We start from the raw sequence: 23,399 nt of genomic DNA, 5'->3' as shown, positions 1-23,399 counted from the left end.
GTCATGTGTTCCAAACGAGTAAATCTGGCTACCTGAAGAGGGGAAAGCTTGAGCTTCATACTGTACTTCCCTTCTGTAGCTTTGACTCCCACTCTGCTGTGGTCAAAATGCCCATCCATTCACCAAACACCTGAGTGTTTTCTATGTGGCAGCACTACTAGGTACTAGCAGTGGGGAGAGGTTGAAACTGTCTTCTCTGTGGGCTGAGCAGATGGCTTGCTCTTCAAGCACGAGCGCCTGAGTTCAGATCCTTACCACCCACACTGTAAAACCCCAACATGTGTGCCTGTAATCCCTGTGAAAGGAGCAGACAGGTATCTCTGGGCTTGACAGCAGACATTTTAATCAAGATGGTGAGCTCCAATTTCACTGAGAGGCTTCCTCTAAAATATAAGGTATAGAGGGGCCGAGGAAGACACTTGATGCTGAACTCTGATCTAACACACACACCACACACTTTTAACTGAAGCTCATGAATGGGATACCTAATGGCAACGGAAGTGACCAAGAACTTAGTAGATGGGGTGTGGACTTGGTAGGCTAAAAGAACTAACACATTATAAGGAAAACTGTTAAGTCTTGAAAACCAATTTTAGAATAAAAATGTTTAGTTTTTGTTTTGCTAAATTTGATGTGACAGCAATCCATCCTAGTTGAAAACTGCCTGGCATGAAGATTCTAGAAACACATCCCCATCTGGCCTCATCTGCGTGTCATCAGTAGAGAGATTAAGAAAGCATAAGAATCTCTGAAAAACAAGCGGTTTTGACAATGAGGGACAGTTCAGGGCAGCTCCAGGCCCACCCTCCCTCTGCCTCTCCCCCTCTAGGTGATCTCATCTAAGTATGAAGCCAGCCCAGCTAAACAACCACTTCCACTCAGTGATTTCCATCCCTCCCAGTAGAACAGACACCATGATGCCATCTGAATGCAGAGCGAGTACCCAGTGGAAGCATGCGCAGGCGAGTAAAGACACAAGAGCAGTGGAAGGCTGGGAAGGAGAGACGCCAGTGAGGAAAACAGCCTCTCTTCTACTTCTATAAAACTTTCTGTGCTCATTTTTATAGGGAAAGTAAGATTTTCTGAAGCTTTCAGAATCAGCCACGGTGTATTTTAGGGAAGCGTTAGATGCAGCTGAAAGTCAGACTCCGGACCAGAGAAACGACTTGGCTTCCAAGCCTCGTGACCCGAGGACCCACATAGAGTTTCAGGAGAGAACTGGCTCCTGAAAGTTGTCCTTTGACCTTTACATGCAAGCCATGGAATGGCATAGCATCAAGAATACACATAAAGACACAATAAATAAATATGATACAGCTCCTTAGAGACTAAAAGAAGACTCATAAGCTACGGTAAATACAAAACCATTCAGTTGTGAACACGGGGAAGGAGAAGGCCAAACACTTTTCTGCACAGGCTTGTATTTCTTGAGCAAATACATCTGAAGCTAAGAAGGACAAAAGAGGTTAATGACGGGGGGTGGGGTGTAAGTAAAGTATTTTATACACATGTAACAAATTATCACAACGAAATTCACTGTACTGAAGAATTCATATGGGTTTTAACAGAGGCAGTGCCTAAATGGAGAGTTACTCTGTAATACCACAGGCCCTAACTATCCACTTTGCTTTCTGAGGCTTTGGAATCTAACTATGATCCAAACTGAGTAGAAAATTTCAAAATAACCAGTGTTAAAAAGAAAAGGAGGGGGCAGAGAAAAAATATCCAGCATGTACTCCTTACTTAAGACTTTATTTCTAAGTAAGTTGTCTGTAGTCCAGGTCAACGGAACACTAGAAATCTAATTCTCCAAAAATTTCATTAATCAATACTTAGTATAAAGATTATATTTTGCTCTTTGCCCCATCTACTGCGAGAATGAAGACCATTCTCAGCAATCAGACGGTCGACATTCCAGAAAATGTGGACATCACTCTGCAGGGGCACACAGTCATTGTGAAGGGCCCCAGAGGAACCCTCCGGAGGGACTTCAATCACATCAATGTAGAGCTGAGCCTTCTTGGGAAGAAGAAGAGGCTCCGGGTTGACAAATGGTGGGGCAACAGGAAGGAACTGGCCACCGTCAGAACCATCTGCAGCCATATTCAAAACATGATGCATTACGCTGGGCTTCCGCTACAAGATGAGGTCTGTGTATGCTCACTTCCCCATCAACGTCGTTATTCAGGAGAATGGGTCTTTGGTTGAAATCCGAAATTTCTTGGGTGAAAAATACATCCGCAGGGTTCGGGTGAGGACAGGCGTTGCTTGTTCTGTCTCTCAAGCCCAGAAGGATGAATTAATCCTTGAAGGAAATGATACTGAACTTGTTTCAAACTCGGCGGCTCTGATACAGCAGGCCACAACAGTTATAAGAACAAGGATATCAGGAAGTTTTTGGATGGCATCTATGTGTCTGAAAAGGGAACAGTGCAGCAGGCTGATGAGTAGACCTAAGTTACCAGCTCCAGAAACAAGATCCTGAATTTTAATACGATTTGGGGTGTCTTTTGGGACAATAAAAGACTTGTATTGAGAAAAAAAAAATTATATTTTTGTATTTTACAATTGAGAAATATTGTATAACTGAAATTAGAAACAAAATAACAAAAAAAGTCATATCTGATTTGGTGTATATACCAGGACTCTAAAATTCTAAATATCGTGCTATTTGTCTAAAACCTAAAAGTTCTTCAGTTTTATGCTGAAATCTGCTCCATGTATGGATCAAGTCCTGCTTGGACACCCAGCATTGCCTGAACTCTTCCCCAGCGCCTTTGTGGAGGGTCTAATAACAGGGATGCTCTTGCCTGGAACTATGTTCAAGGAGGGCTTCCTGTCAGGAATCCACAGGAAGGAACTCTATTACTTTTCTTTCCTAAGGATGTTGGGTTTCGGGAGCCACAGAGGATTCCACCTTGAGAGCAAGCGCTGACTGCAGTAGGATTTCTTAGGGAATGTACACTCACCTCAGAGTGACTGCCCCTGCCGCCTGAGTTTTAACACAGAGGTCATAGAGATGCAACTCATAGGTACTAAGTGTAGGATTTTCTTCAGATACTGTTTTATAGGTCTGTATTTAAAAAATATTTTAATTTTTTGGAGACACAGTCTTTCTACATAGCCCCGGGTATCCTGGAACTCACCATGTGGACCAGGCAGCCTTGAACTCACAGAGATTCATCTGCCTCTATCTCTCTAGTGCTAGGATTAAAGATGTGTGCCACCATGCCCAGCTGAATATTTTAATTCTTGAGGTAGATTAATTAGGATAAATTGATACGAAATTTTAAAAACTAACAAAGAATGTATAGTTTGAATCATGGTTGTATATTTGAAGAGCATACATATCTTGCAATAAAATATCCTAAAAGTTCCAAAGATAGAAACAGAAACACTCAGGGAAAATATTCTTTTATTAGAAATTTCAAATTTTTAGTAGCACAGAAGGACAATGGTGTGGACAGGCTGACTGTCCTAACCTGAAGATGGAAAGTGTATATGACGCAAGTAAAGGGTTCTCCCAAATGACATCTTACAGGCACATGCTAGACAAAAGTGACGAATGAGAAAAAATACCAGACCAGGGATTCTTGTCGAATTGACATGATAACTGTATGCAGTGCACACAGGCAGTAAATACTGACAGAAGATGAACTAGCCAAGAGGCCCAAAGGTTGTGTTTTTAAAAAGAACCCAAATCATCATAATGGCAGGCTTGGAGACACTGCTCAGCCTGTGACTTTCACTCCAAGTCCAAAGTCGTAAGGCAATGGCACTTCAAAGTTATGTAATTAAAGCAGTTCCCAGCTAAGGGCAAATTACATGTAAACTCTTCTCGTTATCTCTACTCCCTCCTTTCTCTTTTTCTTGTGTGTGAGTGTGTATGCATGTGCGCATGACCCACGCACACACGTAAACTGAGGTTTAAATTCAGGATTATGAGTATGCTAAGATAACTCTGCCACTTAGGTACACTGCCAGTACAAGTCACACTTCTGTCAACAACAAACAACACAGGAAAGCACATTTGAATGCTCCATCTGAGCTCAAAACTGGGACCTCGTTGTTTTGACTTGGCTTGTGGAAAACTCATGAGTCTACACAATGATGTCATAACCAAACAGATGGTCCAGCTCTCACACCTAGGATGGCTACTCATCTCCCAAATTATTCCCCAGTGTAAATCATCTTGCCAGTATTAATTACTTTTCATCTATTCATTAGTCTGCTGCCTTTAGAGCACTAAATGTTCGAGGCAAGGAAGAAGTATCTTCAAATTATATAACACGGCACATACATGGTGGGAATCCAACCCCAGTTCTCAGCAAGAACAGTGAGTGTTGTTAACTGCTGAGCCACCTCTCCAGGCCCTTAATACTTTTATAAAGTCATATTTTGTTTCCCAACTTAGAACAGAATGCTCCCTAGACCTACCAAATATGTTCAGAGTTGAGACACTATAACTCAGCACTTACTATAATACTGTTCAGTGGGCACTGGACCTTATAATACCACATAATTGTAAGCATAGCATAACTACAGTTAAACTATGAACTATCTTATTGGTAAAGAATCATTCAGCAGTGAAGATAACCTGCATGACAGTGCACCAAGATGATTTCAGGTCATGATTATGAGCCTTTGGTGAGGTTCACCTTTACACATACATAAAACGTAGACAGTGACTGTTGCTACATAGATAGCTTAAGCTTTATAGCTTTGATAAACCCACACTTACCTGAGTTCAGAGAAAAAACTATTTTTAAAATTTCAGCACAATATACATAACATGAAATTGGGCATCCAACAGATTTAAGTGTTTAGCTTGGTGACACTAAGCACATTCACAGTGTGTCACCATCAGTGCCATCTACTTCCAAAACCTTCTCATCTTCCCAATTTGCCCAGCTCTGCACCTGCTAACCACTGACGCCCAACCCCAGGCAAACACTGAGGTAGCCCGTCTGTCTTTCCATGACTGACTTATTTCATTAGCAGTTTCCCAAGGCCCACCCAGGTCATGGCACGTGTCATGCACACATTCCAGTGAGCACTGACTGCTCTTCAGGGAATGTATGTGCCACACTTTGTTCATCTACTGATGCCGTGAGCACATTGGCTGGAGACAGAAAAAAGCTAAATTCCGAGTCAAGAGAAAGGATGGGGTAGCACCATATAGAAATAGTGGCAAGTTTTCCTTCTATGACCTTCCTGCCACATAAGCCACGTCATCTTCCTTGGAATGTAAAGACAGACAAATTTAACCCAAAAGCTGACAAAGCAAAAACACTCTGGTAATGGCAAACTAGAAGGAAGTATGTGCGAATGAAGACAGAACAGTGAGTTTTTATTTTCAGATTAAGATTAAAGAGAGGCTGGGTTTAGCAGTGCCAGCCTTTAATTCTAGCTCTCTGGAGGCTGGGGGGTGGGGGGAGTCGGATCCCTCTCAGTCAGAAACCAGCTGGTCTATAGAGTAAATTCCAGGCTACAGTGGCACACTGTATCAAAAAATCAAACAGGATTAATGAAGAGATAGATAATTCATTTGTATTTGCATTTCCTGAGGCCTTTTTATCTAAAAAGGAATAGAACTAAGTAAAGCATTCAACAGACTAGAATTAGAATCTGTTTTCAAGTTAGGAGAAATTAACAAAAAGTAAGATTTTTAAAAACATTTTTTTTTATTTTTTAAAATAATATTAATTCTTGGAGAACATTGTACGATTTATCTGGATCATATTCACCCTCCCTCCCTGATTCCTCACTTTGGGTCTTCTTTTTTTTTTTTTTTTTTTTTTTTTTTGGTTTTTCGAGACAGGGTTTCTCTGTGGTTTTGGAGCCTGTCCTGGAACTAGCTCTTGTAGACCAGGCTGGTCTTGAACTCACAGAGATTCACCTGCCTCTGCCTCCCGAGTGCTGGGATTAAAGGCGTGCGCCACCACCGCCCGGCTTGGGTCTTCTTAAAAACCAATTAAATCAGCAGGGGTGGGGTGGGGGCAGCATGGGACAGGGAGGTGGCCCCCGCCTTTAATCCCAGCAATTAGGAGGCAGAGGCAGGTGGATCTCTGTGAGTTCAAGGCCAGCCTGGTCTACTGGGTTAGCTCCAGGACAGCCAGGGCTGTTACACAGAGAAACTCTGTGTGTGTGTGTGGCGGGGGGTGGAGAAGAAAAACAAAACAATCAAGTCCAATTGTGTTGCTTCGGTATTCTTGAGCCTGCCTGGAGTGTGAACCACGTACCAGTAACCACACCCTTAAGGAAAATGGCCTCTCTTGCCCAGCAGCTATCAACTCAGCTAGCACAACTCAATGGACTCAATATCCACTTCGGCACTCTCCATGCTGAGGTCCTGTGCAGATTTCAGCTCATGCAGGCTTTGTGCACGCTGTCACAATAGCTATGAGTTCATGTGTACAACTGTCCTGCTCTGCCTGGAAACACTGGTTTCTTAAACCACTTCTGGGTCTTACAGTCTTTCTGCTCTGTCTTCTGCAGGGATCCCTGAGCCTTGGCAGGAAGGAAGTGCTATGTCCCACTTACCACTGAGCACTCCACAGTCTCTCAGTCTCTGCATGCTAAGTAGTTTTGAGTTTCTGTATTACCATCTACCAAAAGAAGCTTCCCTGTATTGAGGGCAACACTAATCTATGGTATAATAATAAACCATCAGGAATGACTTAATACTATGCCCATTTAGCAGAATAATGGTAGTAGGTTACCCCTAGGGTGCTGAGCCAGATAACAGTGCCAGGCATGGGTTCCATCTCATTGATCAGGCCTTAAATCAACTTGAGAGCAGTTGGTTGTTCCCATAGCAGTCGTGGGCATACCCTAACAGGGCGGTCACACTGCAGCTCACAGGGCTCCCAGCTGGTTAAGAATGATGACGACCTCTCCCTTCCATAGCATGCACAGCACCTTCCAACACTATGGAACCTGGTCAGAAGGGATGACGCCTCCAGGTACACTTGGTTTCTCCATGTCACATAAAACAACTTGAAAATTAACGTACAAAGATGATTTTCTAAAGATCATTATATTATTCATGTCATACTATATAAAGTACTAAAATAGATATAAAAGTTTAAACATCCTTAATTTGTAGCATGTGAAACATATTTCATACACATACTTAAAAACTATAAAAATATTTGCCCATAGGGCAAAACAACAAAATGAAGTTTTGGGGATATGGTAATATAAATTTAAGAAAACAATTTGACATGCATTACATAAATTTCCAATTAAAATGCTATGAAACTAATTTAAATTTTATACAAATTTGCTCAAAATAGAATTTTAGAATCATTGTCTAGAATTGGAGGTACTTCCAAATGATTCACACAGGACTGTGAGGAGCTTGGCCACTACATGCACATTGAGACTGTTGCCAAGAAGCCGGTACTGCTGCTTCACCGTTATCTTCTCGGGAAACTCTAGAAAACAGAGGCGGCCTTTTCAGTATAGTTACTTGCAATGCTAATGTCCACAAACAAAAGGTACCTTTTAGTAAAGGCACAATGGCCACTTATAAATACATTCATGCCTTCTTGGCAATGTCATGACCAACGAAGGCCCTACGCTATACAATGGGTCACCTAGTGACACTATAGTGTGTCTGTGTAAGCATACTCTATGATGCTCACATGAAACTGCTTAAGAACTCAGTACTAAGAAAGTGTACTCACAGCTAACACAAAAGATAGTAAACTGCTAATATGAGCACGACAGTTTACAAATAAATGAGAATTTGGAGGAATGAATATTTTATAACATCATGCTATAATGCCGATAGCAAGAGGTGCTGTATAACACAATTATATTAAATAATAACAGAGTACAGCTAAGGCAAACACATATTCAGAGTTCACAAAAACATGTTATTTCACTTTGAAAAAATGGTGGCTACTATTTTTCTCAGTAAGTTTTTTTTTATTTAACAACACTTATCATAAAATTTACTCTTTTAAAAAAGTATTTGCTTTGTGCATTTTAGGATAGAGTTCTCAAACATCTTCATTTTCATTACTTCACAATGAAATATGCTTGCACCCATCAGTAGCAGTCACTCCCTGGACTTGTCTTTGTCCACCCCCAACCACTATTTTTCATGCTATTACAGATTTGGCTATTCTAACTTCATATACATGGAATCAAGAGATATGCTTTATGTCAGTCTTTTCACAGTTATCATAATGTTATCAGGTCTATTCACATTAGAGCAAATTCCAGTACTTACTTTCTATTAGTCAATACTATTATTAAGATAAGACATTTTATTATTCATTCATCTACTGGTAAACGCTTGAGCTGTTTCCATTCTGGGATACTATTATAATATGTACATATTATGGTAGTTTTTCTTGGATATGTATCTAGAGGTAAAACTGCTGAGTCATATTCATTCAATGTCTGCAGAGATGTTAGCACTGTTTGATTTCACTCTGGTGGATATGAAGAAATAGTTCACTGTGGTTTTCTTACATTTCTCTAATAATTAATGATATTTAACATCCATTTCATATGTTTATTGGGTATCTGCCTATTTTCTTTAAAGAAATGTATATTCAAATCAGTTTCACATTTTTTATGTTGGATTATTTTCTTTTCATTGTTGAGCTGTAAAAGTTCTTTATGTATCCCATATATAGCTCATTTTCATAGTTTGCTTCCATAAGCTGATTTTCTCTTACCTGATTTAATCACATTCAGTGTGATTTGTCATAACAAGCGAAGCAAAAGAAAATTAAACAATAATATAAAGGAAATAATTAAGAACACTAAGAATAGTACAATTTCATATAATTGTAATGAAGAACCATTATGTAAAGTAGCTTCACCAATATTAGACTCTAGATTAACTGTAATAAGATAACAGTAATTACTATAATAAAGCCGCCATCTGCAATTAAGCATGACTGTAAATCTTATATCATACAGATAGTGAGCCACAGGCATGCACCTTACTAATCTCAAAGATTATTCAGTTCCAAAAACCACAGACACAAATGTGTTTACAAGGAACTTTTACACTATCCTAGGGATGATTCTTTGCAAGGTTAAGGCTTCACTAAAGGGAAAGGTGAGTTTAGGAACAGAATTTTATTTTGTGCAGATATTAAAGTCTAAACTAAGTGATAGAAAAAATTATAATAGTTTTTAAGTTAAAGGGTGGTTTTAAAAAGCCTTGATATATTAAAAAACAAACTCAAGTCTTCAAAAACAAAACCACATAGAATGCATGAGATCAAGACAGCAGCTTTTCCTTCCCCATTAAAGGTCAGTGTCCCTCTCCTAAAGCCAGCTAGTCACAGAGAAGCAAGCTGACAGCCACAAGACACCAGGACAAAATGAACAGAAAGATCAATATGATTCCATCATTGCCAGGGAACAAATGGCTCAGACAATGTCCATTTTTGTACCCATAGCTAATGTTGGAAGCACATATGAAGGACAGTTATGTCATGTTCTATGATAACATTTGGGCAAGTCTGTCAACACAAGCATATCATATATTTTAAAAGAGAATTCAGCAATTAAAAATATGTAACAATAACAAATGAGGCCATGAATCTGAGAAAGAACAAGGAGGGGACACATGGGGGGAGGGTTGAAGGGGTGAAATGTAAAAAAGAAAATGATGTGATTATATTTTAATCTAAAAAATGTTAAAAATTAAATGGAATAAAATAAAGATTCCTAATAGTATTTTGTGTAAATATATATTTGAAGAACCTCAAGAAATTCTACTTTACTCAACTCAAATTTCAAAACAGAAAAAATATTTATGAAATTTATAAAATAAAAAGTAGCCATCTCTAGGGTCTACCAAGATAGTTTAGAGCCACTACTTAAAGACATTTAGGTAAATAGGTAAAAAGAGAATTCTACAAGGTATCCTTTAACCTACACACACATGCATCATGGCAGATGCACATATGTACATGCACATATACACACAAAATAAATAAATAAGTGTAATATTTTAAAAGTATAGAGAAATAATTTAAACCAATATAATTTTTCTAGGATAATATGTAGGCATTTAAACACACTAACTCAGTCAACTGTCATAATATCTCATAAAGTGGGTGGTTTTAATTATCTACATTTTACAAAAAAAGAAAACAAAAAGAGAAAAGATAATTTAAGGTAGAGCAAAGAAAGATTCTAGCTTGGTTTGATTCTGGCCCTCCAAACCTCTTACCAAGTTTCAATATTACCACGGTGACCACAGCTCTAGAGGTAAAATAATCAGGTTTCTGAGACTGAGGAACTCACTTTGATTAGACAATCAATAGCTTCTCTTTTAAGAAGTATGCAAAGTAGTACTCTAATATGTATATATTCCATACTTTCTTCATCTATTCTTCCATTGAAGGGCATCTAGGTTGTTTCCAGGTTCTGGCTATTACAAACAATGCTGCTATGAACATAGTTGAGCATATATTTTTGTTGTATGATAGGGCATCTCTTGAGTATATTCCCAAGAGTGGTATTGCTGGGTCCAGGGGTAGGTTGATCCGAATTTCCTGAGAAACCGCCTGGGTCTGAAAAAGCATGGGATAAAACCGGACTCGCTGAATATAGCGGACAATAAGGGCTGCTGAGAAGTCAAGAACAATGGCACTGGGTTTTGATCCTACTGCACATACTGACTTTGTGGGAGCCTAGACTGTTTGGATGCTCACCTTACTAGACCTGGAAGGAGGTGGGAGGTCCTTGGACTTCCCACAGGGCAGGAAATCCTGACTGCTCTTAGGGCTGCTGAGGGAGGGGGAGTTGATTGGGGGAGGGGGAGGGAAATGGGAAATGGGAGGTGGTGGCGGGGAGAAGACAGAAATCTTAAATAAATAAATAAATAAAAGAAGTATGCAAAGTACATCTGCTTGTTCAAAATACAAAGAGAATAATAAGTAGGAGAGCAGACTGGAAACCAGAATTAAGTCTAATCCTCAGCTCCTAAATTTTCTCCCTTTGTGACATAAACCAAGGAGCGTCTGCCTTTCTTTAGTAACAATCTCTAAAACATTGACGATTGAATGAGCTGACCAAAAAAGGGGGAAAATAGTATTTTTTTCTATCTTAAATTATGTTAGTGTGGTGATTTCTCAGAAAATTAGAAAACAACTTTCCTCAAGACCCAATAATACCATTTTGGGGTATATATCCAAAGGATGTTCAATCGTGCCACAAGGACATGTGCTCAACTATGTTCATAACAGCTTTGTTTGTCATAGCCAGAACCTGGAAACAACCTAAATGCCCCTTGGCTGAAGAATGGATAAGGAAAATGTGGTACATTTACACAATGGAGTACTACACAGCAGAAAAAAATAACGACAGCTTGATTTTTGCAGGAAAATGGATGGAGCTAGAAAACATCATTTTGAGTGAGGTAACTCAGACACAGAAAGACAATTATCACATGTACTCACTCATAAGTGGTTTTTAAACATCAAGCAAAGAAAGCCAGCCTACATACCACAATCCCAAAGAACTTAGACAACAATGAGGACACTAAGAGAGACTTACACAGATATAATCTACATGGGAAGTAGAAAGTATAAAAAGACAAGATCTTCTGAGTAAATTGGGAGCATGGGGACCTTGGGGAATCGAGGATTGAAAGGGGGAAGGAGAGAAGGGAGGGGAGCAGAGAAAAATGTAGAGCTCAATAAATATCAATTTAAAAAAAGAAAAAATTAAAAACAGATAGAATACAATTATAGTGTTTTCCCTTCCCTTTCCTTCTACCTGTCTCCCATCCTTGTTCCCTCTCACAATTATGCTTTTTCAATTTTTATTGTTACACACACAAACACACACACACACGCAGGCACACACACACATATATATATAATATCCAAATTTATAAACATAAACTGCAGCAATGATAAGCCTTTAAAGGACAGGGAGTAGAAAATAAGCCCGGTTGCCATGAGTATGCTCACAGAAGCAAACACTGAGAGCAGTTAAATGGGATGGCCAGCTTGCTGTCAGTGTACAAGGGACCTCATCTGTAAGTTTATTATTTAGGCTCTGAAAGCCAATCTCTTTCGCCTATTATTCACCTCACAAACAGGCATCAATGTTACAACTCTACTGGACTTAAAAGTCTCCCTTCGATATTCAAATCCTCAAGCAGAGTTCTCAGAGGCAGATTTCCTCCTCCTAGTCCTGGAGGCTTGCTGGGTAGGTCTAGTTTTCCCTTTGCCGGTTTAGCCAGGAATGGGGAGCACTCTGAGCCCCTGGTGTAAGAACACATGGATGTTTTAGACCTAGAGTGCTGGCGGCCACGGGACAGGAAGGGCTTGGGAACAATGTAAGCACAGGACAGTGTCCAGGCTTCACGGCACTAATCCCTGGATTTCCTGCACTATGGTGAAGTGAGGACTTTGCCTTCCCTCTATCTCTGCTTTTGTTTGTCAGTTCCCCTGCTGTAGATCCCCTAATGCTCCTGAGTGCCCCTCACATTCCTTATAGTAGACAACAAAAGCAAATAACTGATAATGTGTCTTCGCTCAAGTAAAAATCAACCTCAAATCCAACCTCTATCCAACAACTGGTTAACTCAACCACCCTTTACCTTCTTACTGTGAAAATACCAATTGGGCCTAGCCGAGCCTGTTAGTATAGACTATAATCCCAGCTACGGAGAGAGCTGAGGCAGAAAGATCATGATTTCAAGGACCACCTGGGCTTAAAAGCAGGCTCATGACTGGTCAACTTTAAAAAAAAGAGCCTTTCTAATTATTAAAAAAAAGGGGGGGGGAGGGCAGGGAAATGTAGCTGGGTGCAGCATACTTGAGGCTCTGAGTTAATAAAAATAACAAGAAAATATAGGGGAGAAATTGAGGGGACTCCCCACCATACACAAGCTAGTGTGGAGTTACCAAGTTCAGACCTATGGAAACACAGATGGAGACAGAACGTGATCCTACCCACTGAGGGAGTTAGTCATCAACACTCTGCCCTCAGCCTGAATGGGCTGACTCACTGCTGGACTAAAGGAGAGGGAACACTAGAAGACAAGGCTCAGCACCGTCATGAGACACAACGGAAGAGAAGACAAGCCAGGAAAACCCCAAAGCTGTCACAGCACACAGGAGGGGTTCACAAACTCACCTGTCCTGGCACGGAGTCACTCATGAAACACTCATGTGAGGTTCTCATGAAATTCTGAGAGCTTTAATAAAGGAAAGCTGTGACCCTCATGGATCTCACATACCAAATTCTGGAGGAAATCCCTGCAGATTCGCAATTTCTCTAGGTGTGAAATATCGCAGTTTGAGCGTTGACAACTTAGCTATCTTTTCTTCCGGGGGCAAATTATTAAGAGATTTGAAGACATTCTCAATCTGTTAAAAAAAAAAAAAACCCCACGAGAAATTAAAAAGTACTGCATAACCAGACTTACCATTTCCAGGTACGAGGCAGCTGGAGGGCAGTGGACAAGCCATCTGCCATGTCACATGGAGCAGAACGTACAAATGAATATCTCTGTGAACAGCTGGATCACTGCTTCAATAATGGCAACAGACTTGGAAAAGCAAAGGCTCTACTGAACTGATCAGGAACCTAAGACACATCAGTAAATGTAAAAATTAGAAAATTTATAATTAGAAAATTATAAAACGTACAGGAAACTGAGTCAACTAACAAAGTCAATTTCACAATGCTAACAAGAAACTCAGTAAGTAAAAGAATCACACCACAGAAAATAAAATGTGTTTATCAGTAACTACATAGCCACTCAGCTGAACATTTCAAATATTTTAATATTCTTAAATTAAATGTTAAAGATAATATTACTTAATAGAAACTTTAAATTTAAAAACATACATGGTACCTGAACATCTTCTGCAGTCTGTAACACTGAGCCTGTCCCTTCAATGTAGCTTCCATACCTGAAAAATTCACATTAATAATACATGACGCCCGATGTATATTAATACCAAATCTCTCTCTCTCTCTCTCTCTCTCTCTCTCTCTCTCTCTCTCTCTCTGTGTGTGTGTGTGTGTGTGTGTGTGAGTCTGTGTGACTGTTTATGTATATATAGGTGTGCATGTACATGCATGTGTGTGAAGGCCCAAGGACAACACTGGGTGTCATGTCTCAAGCACAACCCAATGTTTTTTGCAGACAGGCTCTCTCACTGACATCAAACACACCAAATAAGTTAAGCTGGGCATTCAGCAAGGCCCAGAGATCTGCTGGTCTCACTCTCCAGAGTTGAGTTTGCAGATCTATGCCACCATGCCTAGCTATATTTGACATGTGTTCTGGGGTTCTAATTCTGGTCCTTATGCTTATTAAAAACAGTATACTAGCCAGAGATCTCGTTCTAAAAATATTTTTACATGATAAAATATTTCTAAAATGACATAAATTTATATTCTTCTAAAACATCTTAGTGTCATAGAAATATGCCTTGTAATTTAAAATAAAAGACATAATTCTATTTAAACTTCTGAAAACTAAACTTGGCAGTTGAGTTATATAAACACCACTGAACACTGTATTAGCATTTTTGTATCAATTGTCATATCTGCAATGTTTCTTGTTAGGAAGTACACACTATATTTCAAAGGTCCCTGCCACATTAAACCAAATGTATAGATGAAAATATATTGCTATTATTTTTATAATGCCCAAATTATAATTTCTTCTCAGCATACAAAATCTTTGGCTCCCTAATACCACAAGAACTTAAGTTTAACTTTCATTAACCCATTTTTCTCTTATTAGCATCTTCACTTAAGAATTAGTTTAAAATTGTATAAGATGTATAAAATACTTCAGAAATGAAAGGTATAGTATTATTTTTCTGTTGTTGACAAGTTGGCTTTCCATCATGAGCACTCTCTTTTCACAGTAAGGACAATTTAAACTATAAACTAGAGAAGTACATCAGGGAAAAATAACTGCTTCCCACTGTCTTCTTATATGTGCTGCACATTTAGTCGTCTGTGTGCCCGCCATCTTTAGCTGAAGATGCAGAGCTGTCACAGTGAGGCTTCCTTTATGTCATCTGTATTATAAGAGAGTACCAAGGCTGCTTTTTATTACAAACTGTTAAGTATTATTTTATGAGAATCCTAACCAGAACCTATTGAACTTGGTAACAGACAACGGTTGAGTGGAGTCTTTTTAAATAATAAATCTTTCCTCCTGGAAGCACAGCAGCAGATCATAAAATCAGCCTAAGTCTATGTGGCTATAGGGCAGCAGCGCCTTTCTCCAGCCTAACAACAAGCAGGCAAGAAGACGGTCGGAATTGTCACATCACACTGAGTGAAGCTGAGGGGCGGGCACAAAACAGAGACAGTGTTTTTAACTTTTTTCCTAATCAATTCCCCCTACCACCATGTTTTTTAAAAATTGTCAAAAAAATTGTTGTAATTCAAGAAACAACCCAAAATAAAACACTAAATGTTCAACCATAGGTAATTAACAAAACAAATTATACTCCTCCTCTTTTCCATTAGCATCAAAGGCATTCTTATATTACCATGACAATAATATCCAAGGAAGATTATGAGTGGCTTTCCTCTAAGCCAGCAGCCACCATTTTGGAAATTCATCTCTGCCCTCTTACAAAAAGAGTGCCCCAGCTAGGCCTGTTGACTGCTTTTGTCCCTTGTAGAAGGGGGAGGGGGTGAAGGGTCACAGATGTCACCTGAGTATTCACTGCTCCCTACCACTGTGCTGTGCAACTCTGCCTTCATTGCGGATGGCGTCAGGGAGAGCTGGAGTATATAGCCAGGGAAGAGTAGATAAAGGACCCTCCACCTGTGCAGATACAGGCAAGCCATGATCCTTACTGTGTAAAGGCTTCCAGGTACAGCCTGCTGGGAGTCAGGAGTACTCACACCCCTTTAGGTAACAGCTCACCTGTGCTCTGGAAGGAAGCCCAATAAACTCATTGGTTCTCAAGAGTGAACTTTGGTGGAATCACGCTTCAGTTTGAGGCTAGAGCATTAGTAGTAGAGGTACTGTTGCCATGGTGAGAAGTTTTTTAATGGTCATCCCAGGAAGCAATATTAATAACAACACCTTTGGAAGGCCAGATAGTATATTGATACCACAGGCTGGTAAAAGACACAGATGGCCAAGAGACAGATGAAGTAGGGAGTTTTATAATATTAGTAACTTTTGAATTTTGGAACATGAGAATTCATTATCTATTTAAAAATCCAAGTAAATTTTAAACTGTAACTGGATGATTCAATTTTATTTCCTTAAACTAAAATATAATTTCTTTCAATATAGTAACAGACATCACTCTTGAGGTTTGATGTGTCTCAAAGAAAGAAATGTAAGATTACCAATTCACAAACTGCAGAAATCATGCTAAGACAAGTACTGAAGCTATACAAAGGTCATTCGCAAATGGCCTTGTCTTCCACGAACACTCTGTGGGTGGTGCACAGAATGTTCTGTGCCAGGAATGCTCACTCATGCTCTACTGGCAATTAGGAAAAAAGTCAGTCTAAGAGAAACATTTATCAAACGGTTCTGCTGAGAACTGAAAGACTAGCTATAAAACATGATTATTTTAGAGACAACACAGAGGGAATCACTTTCAACCTTACCCTTTGGTAAAGCACATGGACCTTCTGGAAGTGGGCTTAACGATATCTAGAAGAAGAGCGTATCGCAGCAACAACTTTGGTGGTAAAAAGTACTGGCTTGGGTCAACATCTTCAAGAAACTCTTTCAGCATCTGCACAGAGAGGTCACTGTCCTGCTGGTGCTTCCTGCCGATTTCTTCTGCAGTTTCAAGCTTAAAAAGAATGGTATCTTTTCCTGAGCACTGTGCGCTGCTGCTATCAAAGCAGGTGCTTGGTTCAGGACTCTCGGCTGGTAGCTTATTTTCTGTAACTTCTAAATTGTTTTGTGGCTGTATAGTCGCACTTTTAGGAAACTCCATCAGTATCTGGCATTAAATTAAAAAATACAAACTGTCAAAAGTTTTATTTAAAATAAGAGATAAATCAATAATATCAATTGAACATGTGGGAACCTGTTTAGCCTTTATAAGGTTGACATTAAAAACATAAACACAGTGGTCTGCTTGTGTGTACACGCACTGTTGTCAGAAGTTACTAGTCATACAGCCATACAGAAAGTGAGCTGCACAGGATTTATTCCACAGAATTCCTGTTTGGTGTACTTATTAATGGAAAAGCTCACAAAATATAAACACAGCATCACAAGGGGGAAAGAAGTTTAAAAAGCAATGTTGACATTGGAAAATGTGCAGAGAACTAAAGATTACCAAACTCCTCCATTAAAAAGGAAATGCTGCAACATCCTCAATTAGAAAACAAAACTCACAGTGCTTTTCACTGAGAATATTCATGTGGGAGTGGGGTGGGCAGTGTGGATGATTTGATATAGAAACTCATAATCTCATATACTTCTATTTTACAACTGAGAAAAATACTCAAGGAATTTCTAATGATTAAGTCTTCCTTAATACACTTTTCACATTGCTTCTGAAACCATCCAGACAGAAAGAACATGTCACTGGAGAGTCAAAATGATGACTAGACTTCACTAGCCGACCTACTGGCTTCTGAGCTGTACTGGGGACAGTTACGTGGAGCAAAGTTCTTTGAGCCACTGCAACTCTGTTATCTTACCTCATTTCTTATGAAAACATAAAATTGCTTACCAAGAATCTCAACTTAGCAGTTGAGAATTTGATGTTAGCTTATACTAATGATTACTACATTTTACCCAATTAAGATAACTAAAATTGGCATCATGGAAAGTATAATAAATATGTTTAAACAGGCCATTTTAAAGACAGTACACTATATTTTATCAGAAGTAATCAAAGGCTTTAAGTGGAAGAGAAAATGACAAATGCAAAAGTCAGTTGGCCTGGAAATAATGGGGGATAACAATGCTAATGGTAATTTTCAAACTTACAAAGCTTTGTGAGCTTTAGCTCTATTTAGCTTAGTGAAAAGTAAACCAAAGAGAGAAGAGAGATAAAAGTAAACACCAGGAGAAGCAGAGGCCTGGAAACGGATATGAAGATGACCTGTATTATAAACTCTAGAGGCACTGTAGCCCTGAGTAGGTACTGAGAAGAAACTGGCAGACTGAGATTCATTCATGAGTACACAGTAATAGCAGCAGCAGCAACAATACCTGACCAGGGACCTGAAAAGGTAAAGGCTCTGACTGAAGCTTTGCAATAAGAAAATATCGTAGCCTCGAGTTTGGAATACCAAGCTGCAAGCAAAACAGAAAGGCTAGTTACCATATGAAATTTGGGAGATTTATAGCAACTTCAGCATAAAGATGCAGACAGATATGCACCTCATTTCTGCCAGAGCAAATATGGCTACTGATTTAAGACTTCTTCACAGAAGAATCTAAGCCAGTTACCTTGCTGCTCTGTATCTTTCAGTGAATAATATTTCTCCCAGACAAATGCATTCATAGGTCATAATTCACAAGTAAGAAGAAATAGAGACATTCTGTATTCGTTATTGATAATAGTGGTAAAATAGTAGTACATTAAATTCAAATATAGATATTTTTGTTATTCTTACTTTTACTTTTAAAGAGGAGGATTACTATACTTTAGAAGAGGCAATGATCAGAAATAAAGTTAAAGAGATCTGTTACACTGCAAGTTCTGACAACTTATATATTAAATTTTTAAACTAGATTTTCTTTTCATCTGTGCACAAAGAGCTATATAATATAGCTAACGATGATAAGAAACTAAAAGGAATGGCAAACACAGCAACACTTACAACATCAATCTTTCAAATAGCAAGTGCTTTGATTTCTTACATGAAATGAAAACAGTGCTTGCAATCTAATGTCATTTAACAACAAGGAATTATAAACAATATGTCCACTTTGCTTTCAATCTTGGACTACTTTGAGCATTACTGCACACAAGACACCTAATTCAAACATGTAAAACTCCATTTATTTTCAATACCTACAATCGTTTATTTTCCAAAAAGAAAGATGCATGAAATTTAATGAACCTATTTTATGTACAGGTAAATCAACAAGCATGGACTGTGTTCTTCAGAAAGTAATAGTCATGTCTGAGTCAATTTAACACTTATATGAAATATTAAAAATAGGTCTATATTGTTTATTACATCCAATTCCCCAGGGTGGGGAAGTCCTTAAATGATCACTCATCTAAGGGTTTGCAGTTGTGATACCTACAGAGGACGGAGATAACAGAAACTCCTGATGCTGAAAACCACAGGCTTCCATCGTTTTTATCAGCAGCTCTCTGCAAAGAGAAAAGATCCAGCCCTTGCTTAGACATGGCATCCTTATATAAAAACACACACAACACTTCATCAGCAGGAAAAACCCAACTCTACTAAAGCCATTTGGAGGCAATTCTCCCAAGTCATTACCTGAGAAGTTGCATTTTGTTTTTATTTTTCAATACAGCAAATATTTTTAATCTTCCTTCATATATTATACCCTGACCACAGTTCTTCCTCTCTCTTCTCCCCCAAGTCTAAGACATGTGCAAGACAAATATATGCTTTACCTTGTAGATGATACTTCAAAACCTTTAACATTTTCTAGAAGAATATACTTGGGTAATTTTTGTAATCTACAAGCCAAAACAAATAGAAATACAATTATTTCATTACAAAGAAATAAAAAGAAAATCACAAGTTGTAAGAAATGGAGGCTTAAGTAACTTTTAGATTTAAAAAAAAATGAATTTTAAATCCTATTTTATTCATTTTTCCCAAGACTTGAAAAAGTTCACACCTGAATAGTTAGCTTCCATTGAAGCATAGCTCATAATTTGGCTTTCACGGGCTTCTGCATGGCTCCCAGGGCTGCCATTCAGCCCCGATGGCAGCGTTCACCAGCACTGGCAACATCTGCATGACTAGAATGAATGAGCAGCAGCAACCAAGTTTAGGTGGCTCCTGACAGCTCTGTCACTCACTGTGGAGGCAAGCATGCAATTCTGCAACATTTGCTGTCGTTTTATTAACTGTGACAGAAGAAGGGGACATGTGGCAACTGCTAATCTATACAGAATGACAAGCATTACATATTTCCATAGTCACAGCTTTAAATTGAAGGTAAATTTGCAAAAATCTAAATTACCTTGGGAGAATATCTAGAATGTACAAGAAGCTATTTGTCCTTGGATCAGTCATATCCCCTTGTAGGCCAATTCTAAGAAAGCAAAGAAAACACAAAAGAAGTTTATCAAAAATTTTACATAATAATACCAAAAAGACTTAGTCAGTTAAGAGAATTCAAATAAGTTGATCTTTACCATAAGGAACAAAACAGAAAAGAAAGGAAAACAAGTTGGCTGGGTAGGTGGTGATCCCAGTAGATGACACTGGTGATAACCACCATTTAAGTGGACTTGACAAGAAGGGACACTGAGATAATCTTGTCGGGTGTAAACAGACCCTTGATCTCAGGGTCTAGACAACCTAGGGTCAGCACGTGGAATCAGGCAGCGCTGGGCTAGGAAACACAGCGGACAAAGTTCACAGTATGGCCAAGGTTCAAATAGAAAGGAACACTAGGATGGGGTCTGGAAAAGAGGACCAAAGGGTCAGGGTTTTCACTTTGGTGCTTAGTAGCCTCATGGTCCTACGTTACGAGACATCTCTATCAATCTGTCAGCGCGGCTGAGATTAAACTGGTCTTAAACAGATTCCTCAGAAATCTCCAGTTCCATATTCTTTCCCTTTCCACCCAGAGCTCAGATATCAACTATGGAATCGCGGCTGCAGCAGCAGCTGGAGTTAGGCTAACCTACAGAGAAGACGGCAAGAGGGAAGACCCTGGGCCACTGCAGCAGTACACGTCCTCGGGCTGACTTCTGCTCTGTGCACACTAGGCCACACGCCCCACGTGCTTAAATAAACTCCAAAGATCAGGAAGTACAGCATCAGACACACTACATGGCATCCGGGCACAAGAACCCTCAGGGAGACAAGCTTCCTCAAGTTCAAAGATGTTACAGCACAAGATTATTCATCTAAATCAAAATATTTATTATATATAGCACTTCAGCCAGCCATATTAATACAAAATATATCAATAATTAAGAAATAATGGTTCTGACCTTTGTCTAACTGTATAGTCATGGAAAAGTTAAACATTCTATGCCTCAGTTTCTCACAAAATAATAGTAACATTAAGACTCTATTAATGTGGCTACTTAAAAACAATATATCTTATTAGAAAAAATAAATTTGTTTTAAGACAATTCCTTGAAACACATTGTTAGAAATTACTAAATAAATCTGAAATTAGAAATTATAATGTGGCTATGAAAAATCTGAATTATCATTAATTTTGAGAAATACACAATTTGCAAATATATGCTAAACTGGCTTTCAATTTTTTACATAAGTAATTTACAAATTAAATATTTCTGAGGAAAATTCAGTTTCACTGATAAGAATTGGCTCTGAATGCTCAACATTTTATAGGAATTAAGGTAATTTGATACAAAAATAAATGTACCTTAGATATACCTATAACACAGTATTAAACATATACTACTGAACAAATTATTTTGCTCTTCTGACTGTAACTGTCAATTCCAATGCTTGATGCTGGATTATAATATGAGTGCAGGAAAGGATACATTTACAAAGTACTTTAAAGCTGTGCATGTGCAGCTATGGTCTTAAGCTCTTCCTGCTTCCCTTCTTTCCTTCTTCTGTCTCTCCCCTTTCTTTTCTTATTGGTGGTGAGGGATGTATGTGTGTGTGTCATGATTTGAACACAGGGCCTCATGCATGTTAGGCAAGTATTTGCCACTGAGCTATATCCTCAACCCACATCAACTCTTCCTTAATAGAAAATATTTATCATACATACCTTGTGAATGGCTGACATGGAGGGCTCATTAAAATCATATTGAAAGATAGCTTGTCAAACTCTTCCAGTGAAATACCCTAAGGAATGAACATTTGGAAGAAAGAAAACAGGCACAGAATTAAGAGAGGAAGTACTAAACAATTAGAACTAAGGAATCCGACATCGCAGGGTTGCCTAACACCACGCTTTACACCGATTTCCCAAAGCAATCTTGTCAGGAAAACAGTGGCTTCCTCCATAACACCTGTCCCTTTAGGAGGTCTCAGGTGTAACACTGCTGTTTCTGGACTTGACCAAGTAGAACTTTATTTTGTAAGTAACCATATTTGGCAAAGGTCTGGGGAATCTTTAAGCACCCATCTATCAATGTGCTTCTCTGTTTCACAAGTGTGATGTAATGAATAGCCAGAACGGTCAGCTTAGTACTGTGTCAATTTAGCAGAGTAATGGTAACAGGACATGATTGATTAAAATGACCCCTAATCGGTTCCGTTTACACATGCATATAAAAACACACATATATTTACAACAATGAGAAATACATGTCAGTGTTTCCATTGCCAATTCTCATTAAGCATTCTTGGCCAGAAATACAAAAAGAATAGCCTAGTATCACAACCTCCCTAGTTATTATAACAAATCTCTAACAAGCGTTAAGTATTTCGATAAAGTAGGAAAGTTTATGCTCTGAATTCTATGAAGGGTGAGTGAAATCGAGAACATGTCAGCTGTAGCCACTGAATTAAAAGTGACATGTATAAAGCCAGGAAATAACATATGAGTCTTGAGAAGTGCTCATAATTTTTAGTTTTATTACAAGAGATTAAAATGTTCAGTAAAAAATACCAAATTTTATGAATACTCTCAGACACAGTTTTCCTCTTTTCCAGAAGGATCTCATTCATTCCTATCAAGAGAATCCTTACTTTTGACACTGGTGCATTTCTAGGAGAAAGCTCACTTTGGGTCCACTGTGAGCATCCTTCAGATAAGTTTTGATAAACCTGTTTATGTTTCCTTTGTAACTATGGAGTCTGTACTGGTAAGACAATGGTTTTCCTATCTTGTAGCGTAGAACTGATAAACAGTGAAAACTCATTCCTTATCCTGTCCTGCCCTGTGAGAGTATTTTATGCATCAATTACCATTCAATCATTTATCTACTGTCAGCTTTAAACCCTTTCATCCTTTATCAGCATTTTCATGGCATTTCTCTGCTCACTTTATATGTACAGTATGTTAGCTCATTTAGCAATTTTTATAAATCCACTACTATTTCTGAGTAGCATTTACCTGGCAGGCATTGTTGTATACAATGAGCAAGCCCAATGAGGTGTCTGCTCATGACATTTACACACTAGTCATTAGTAATTTCTCACTTGCTAGCTAAGTACTTTGGTTTCATCTACAGCTTTTTGATTAAGGAATTCTGCTGCTTGTTATGAACCTGTGTTATATCTCAGCCCGACCATGGATGATAACGAAGACTTTTCTGGCAGGCTATGTGGAAAAAAGT

General features: G+C 38.7%; 1 protein-coding gene and 1 pseudogene across 4 annotated transcripts in view; one reads left to right on the top strand and one right to left on the bottom strand.

Annotated features, from left to right (window-relative positions):
• The first annotated feature begins 1,868 nt into the window (after nt 1-1,868).
• On the top strand, nt 1,869-2,451 carry LOC130885857 (60S ribosomal protein L9-like; annotated as a pseudogene).
• The window catches only part of Trdmt1 (tRNA aspartic acid methyltransferase 1), a 37,063-nt gene continuing 16,009 nt past the window's right edge, over nt 2,346-23,399 (bottom strand). Inside the window, exons 3-11 of one of the 4 annotated variants that reach the window (XM_057787659.1) lie at nt 21,884-21,960; nt 20,138-20,209; nt 19,560-19,625; nt 19,220-19,289; nt 18,173-18,256; nt 16,603-16,946; nt 13,856-13,913; nt 13,235-13,364; nt 2,346-2,416 (exon numbers count right to left, since the gene is read on the bottom strand). In XM_057787659.1, coding sequence (XP_057643642.1) covers nt 2,409-2,416; nt 13,235-13,364; nt 13,856-13,913; nt 16,603-16,946; nt 18,173-18,256; nt 19,220-19,289; nt 19,560-19,625; nt 20,138-20,209; nt 21,884-21,960 — 909 coding nt within the window. In that variant the 3' untranslated portion in view covers nt 2,346-2,408. Of the gene's footprint in view, nt 2,417-5,986; nt 7,440-13,234; nt 13,365-13,423; nt 13,585-13,855; nt 13,914-16,602; nt 16,947-18,172; nt 18,257-19,219; nt 19,290-19,559; nt 19,626-20,137; nt 20,210-21,883; nt 21,961-23,399 lie in introns of those variants that run through there. The other 3 variants (XM_057787657.1, XR_009058199.1, XM_057787658.1) reach the window with 3 other exon arrangements.

The sequence above is a fragment of the Chionomys nivalis genome, chromosome 13 (genome assembly GCF_950005125.1).
Source record: "Chionomys nivalis chromosome 13, mChiNiv1.1, whole genome shotgun sequence".
NCBI lineage: Eukaryota > Metazoa > Chordata > Mammalia > Rodentia > Cricetidae > Chionomys > Chionomys nivalis.
The sequence above is the reverse complement of the archived record's forward strand: the minus strand, read 5'-3'. Positions and strand labels throughout refer to the sequence as shown.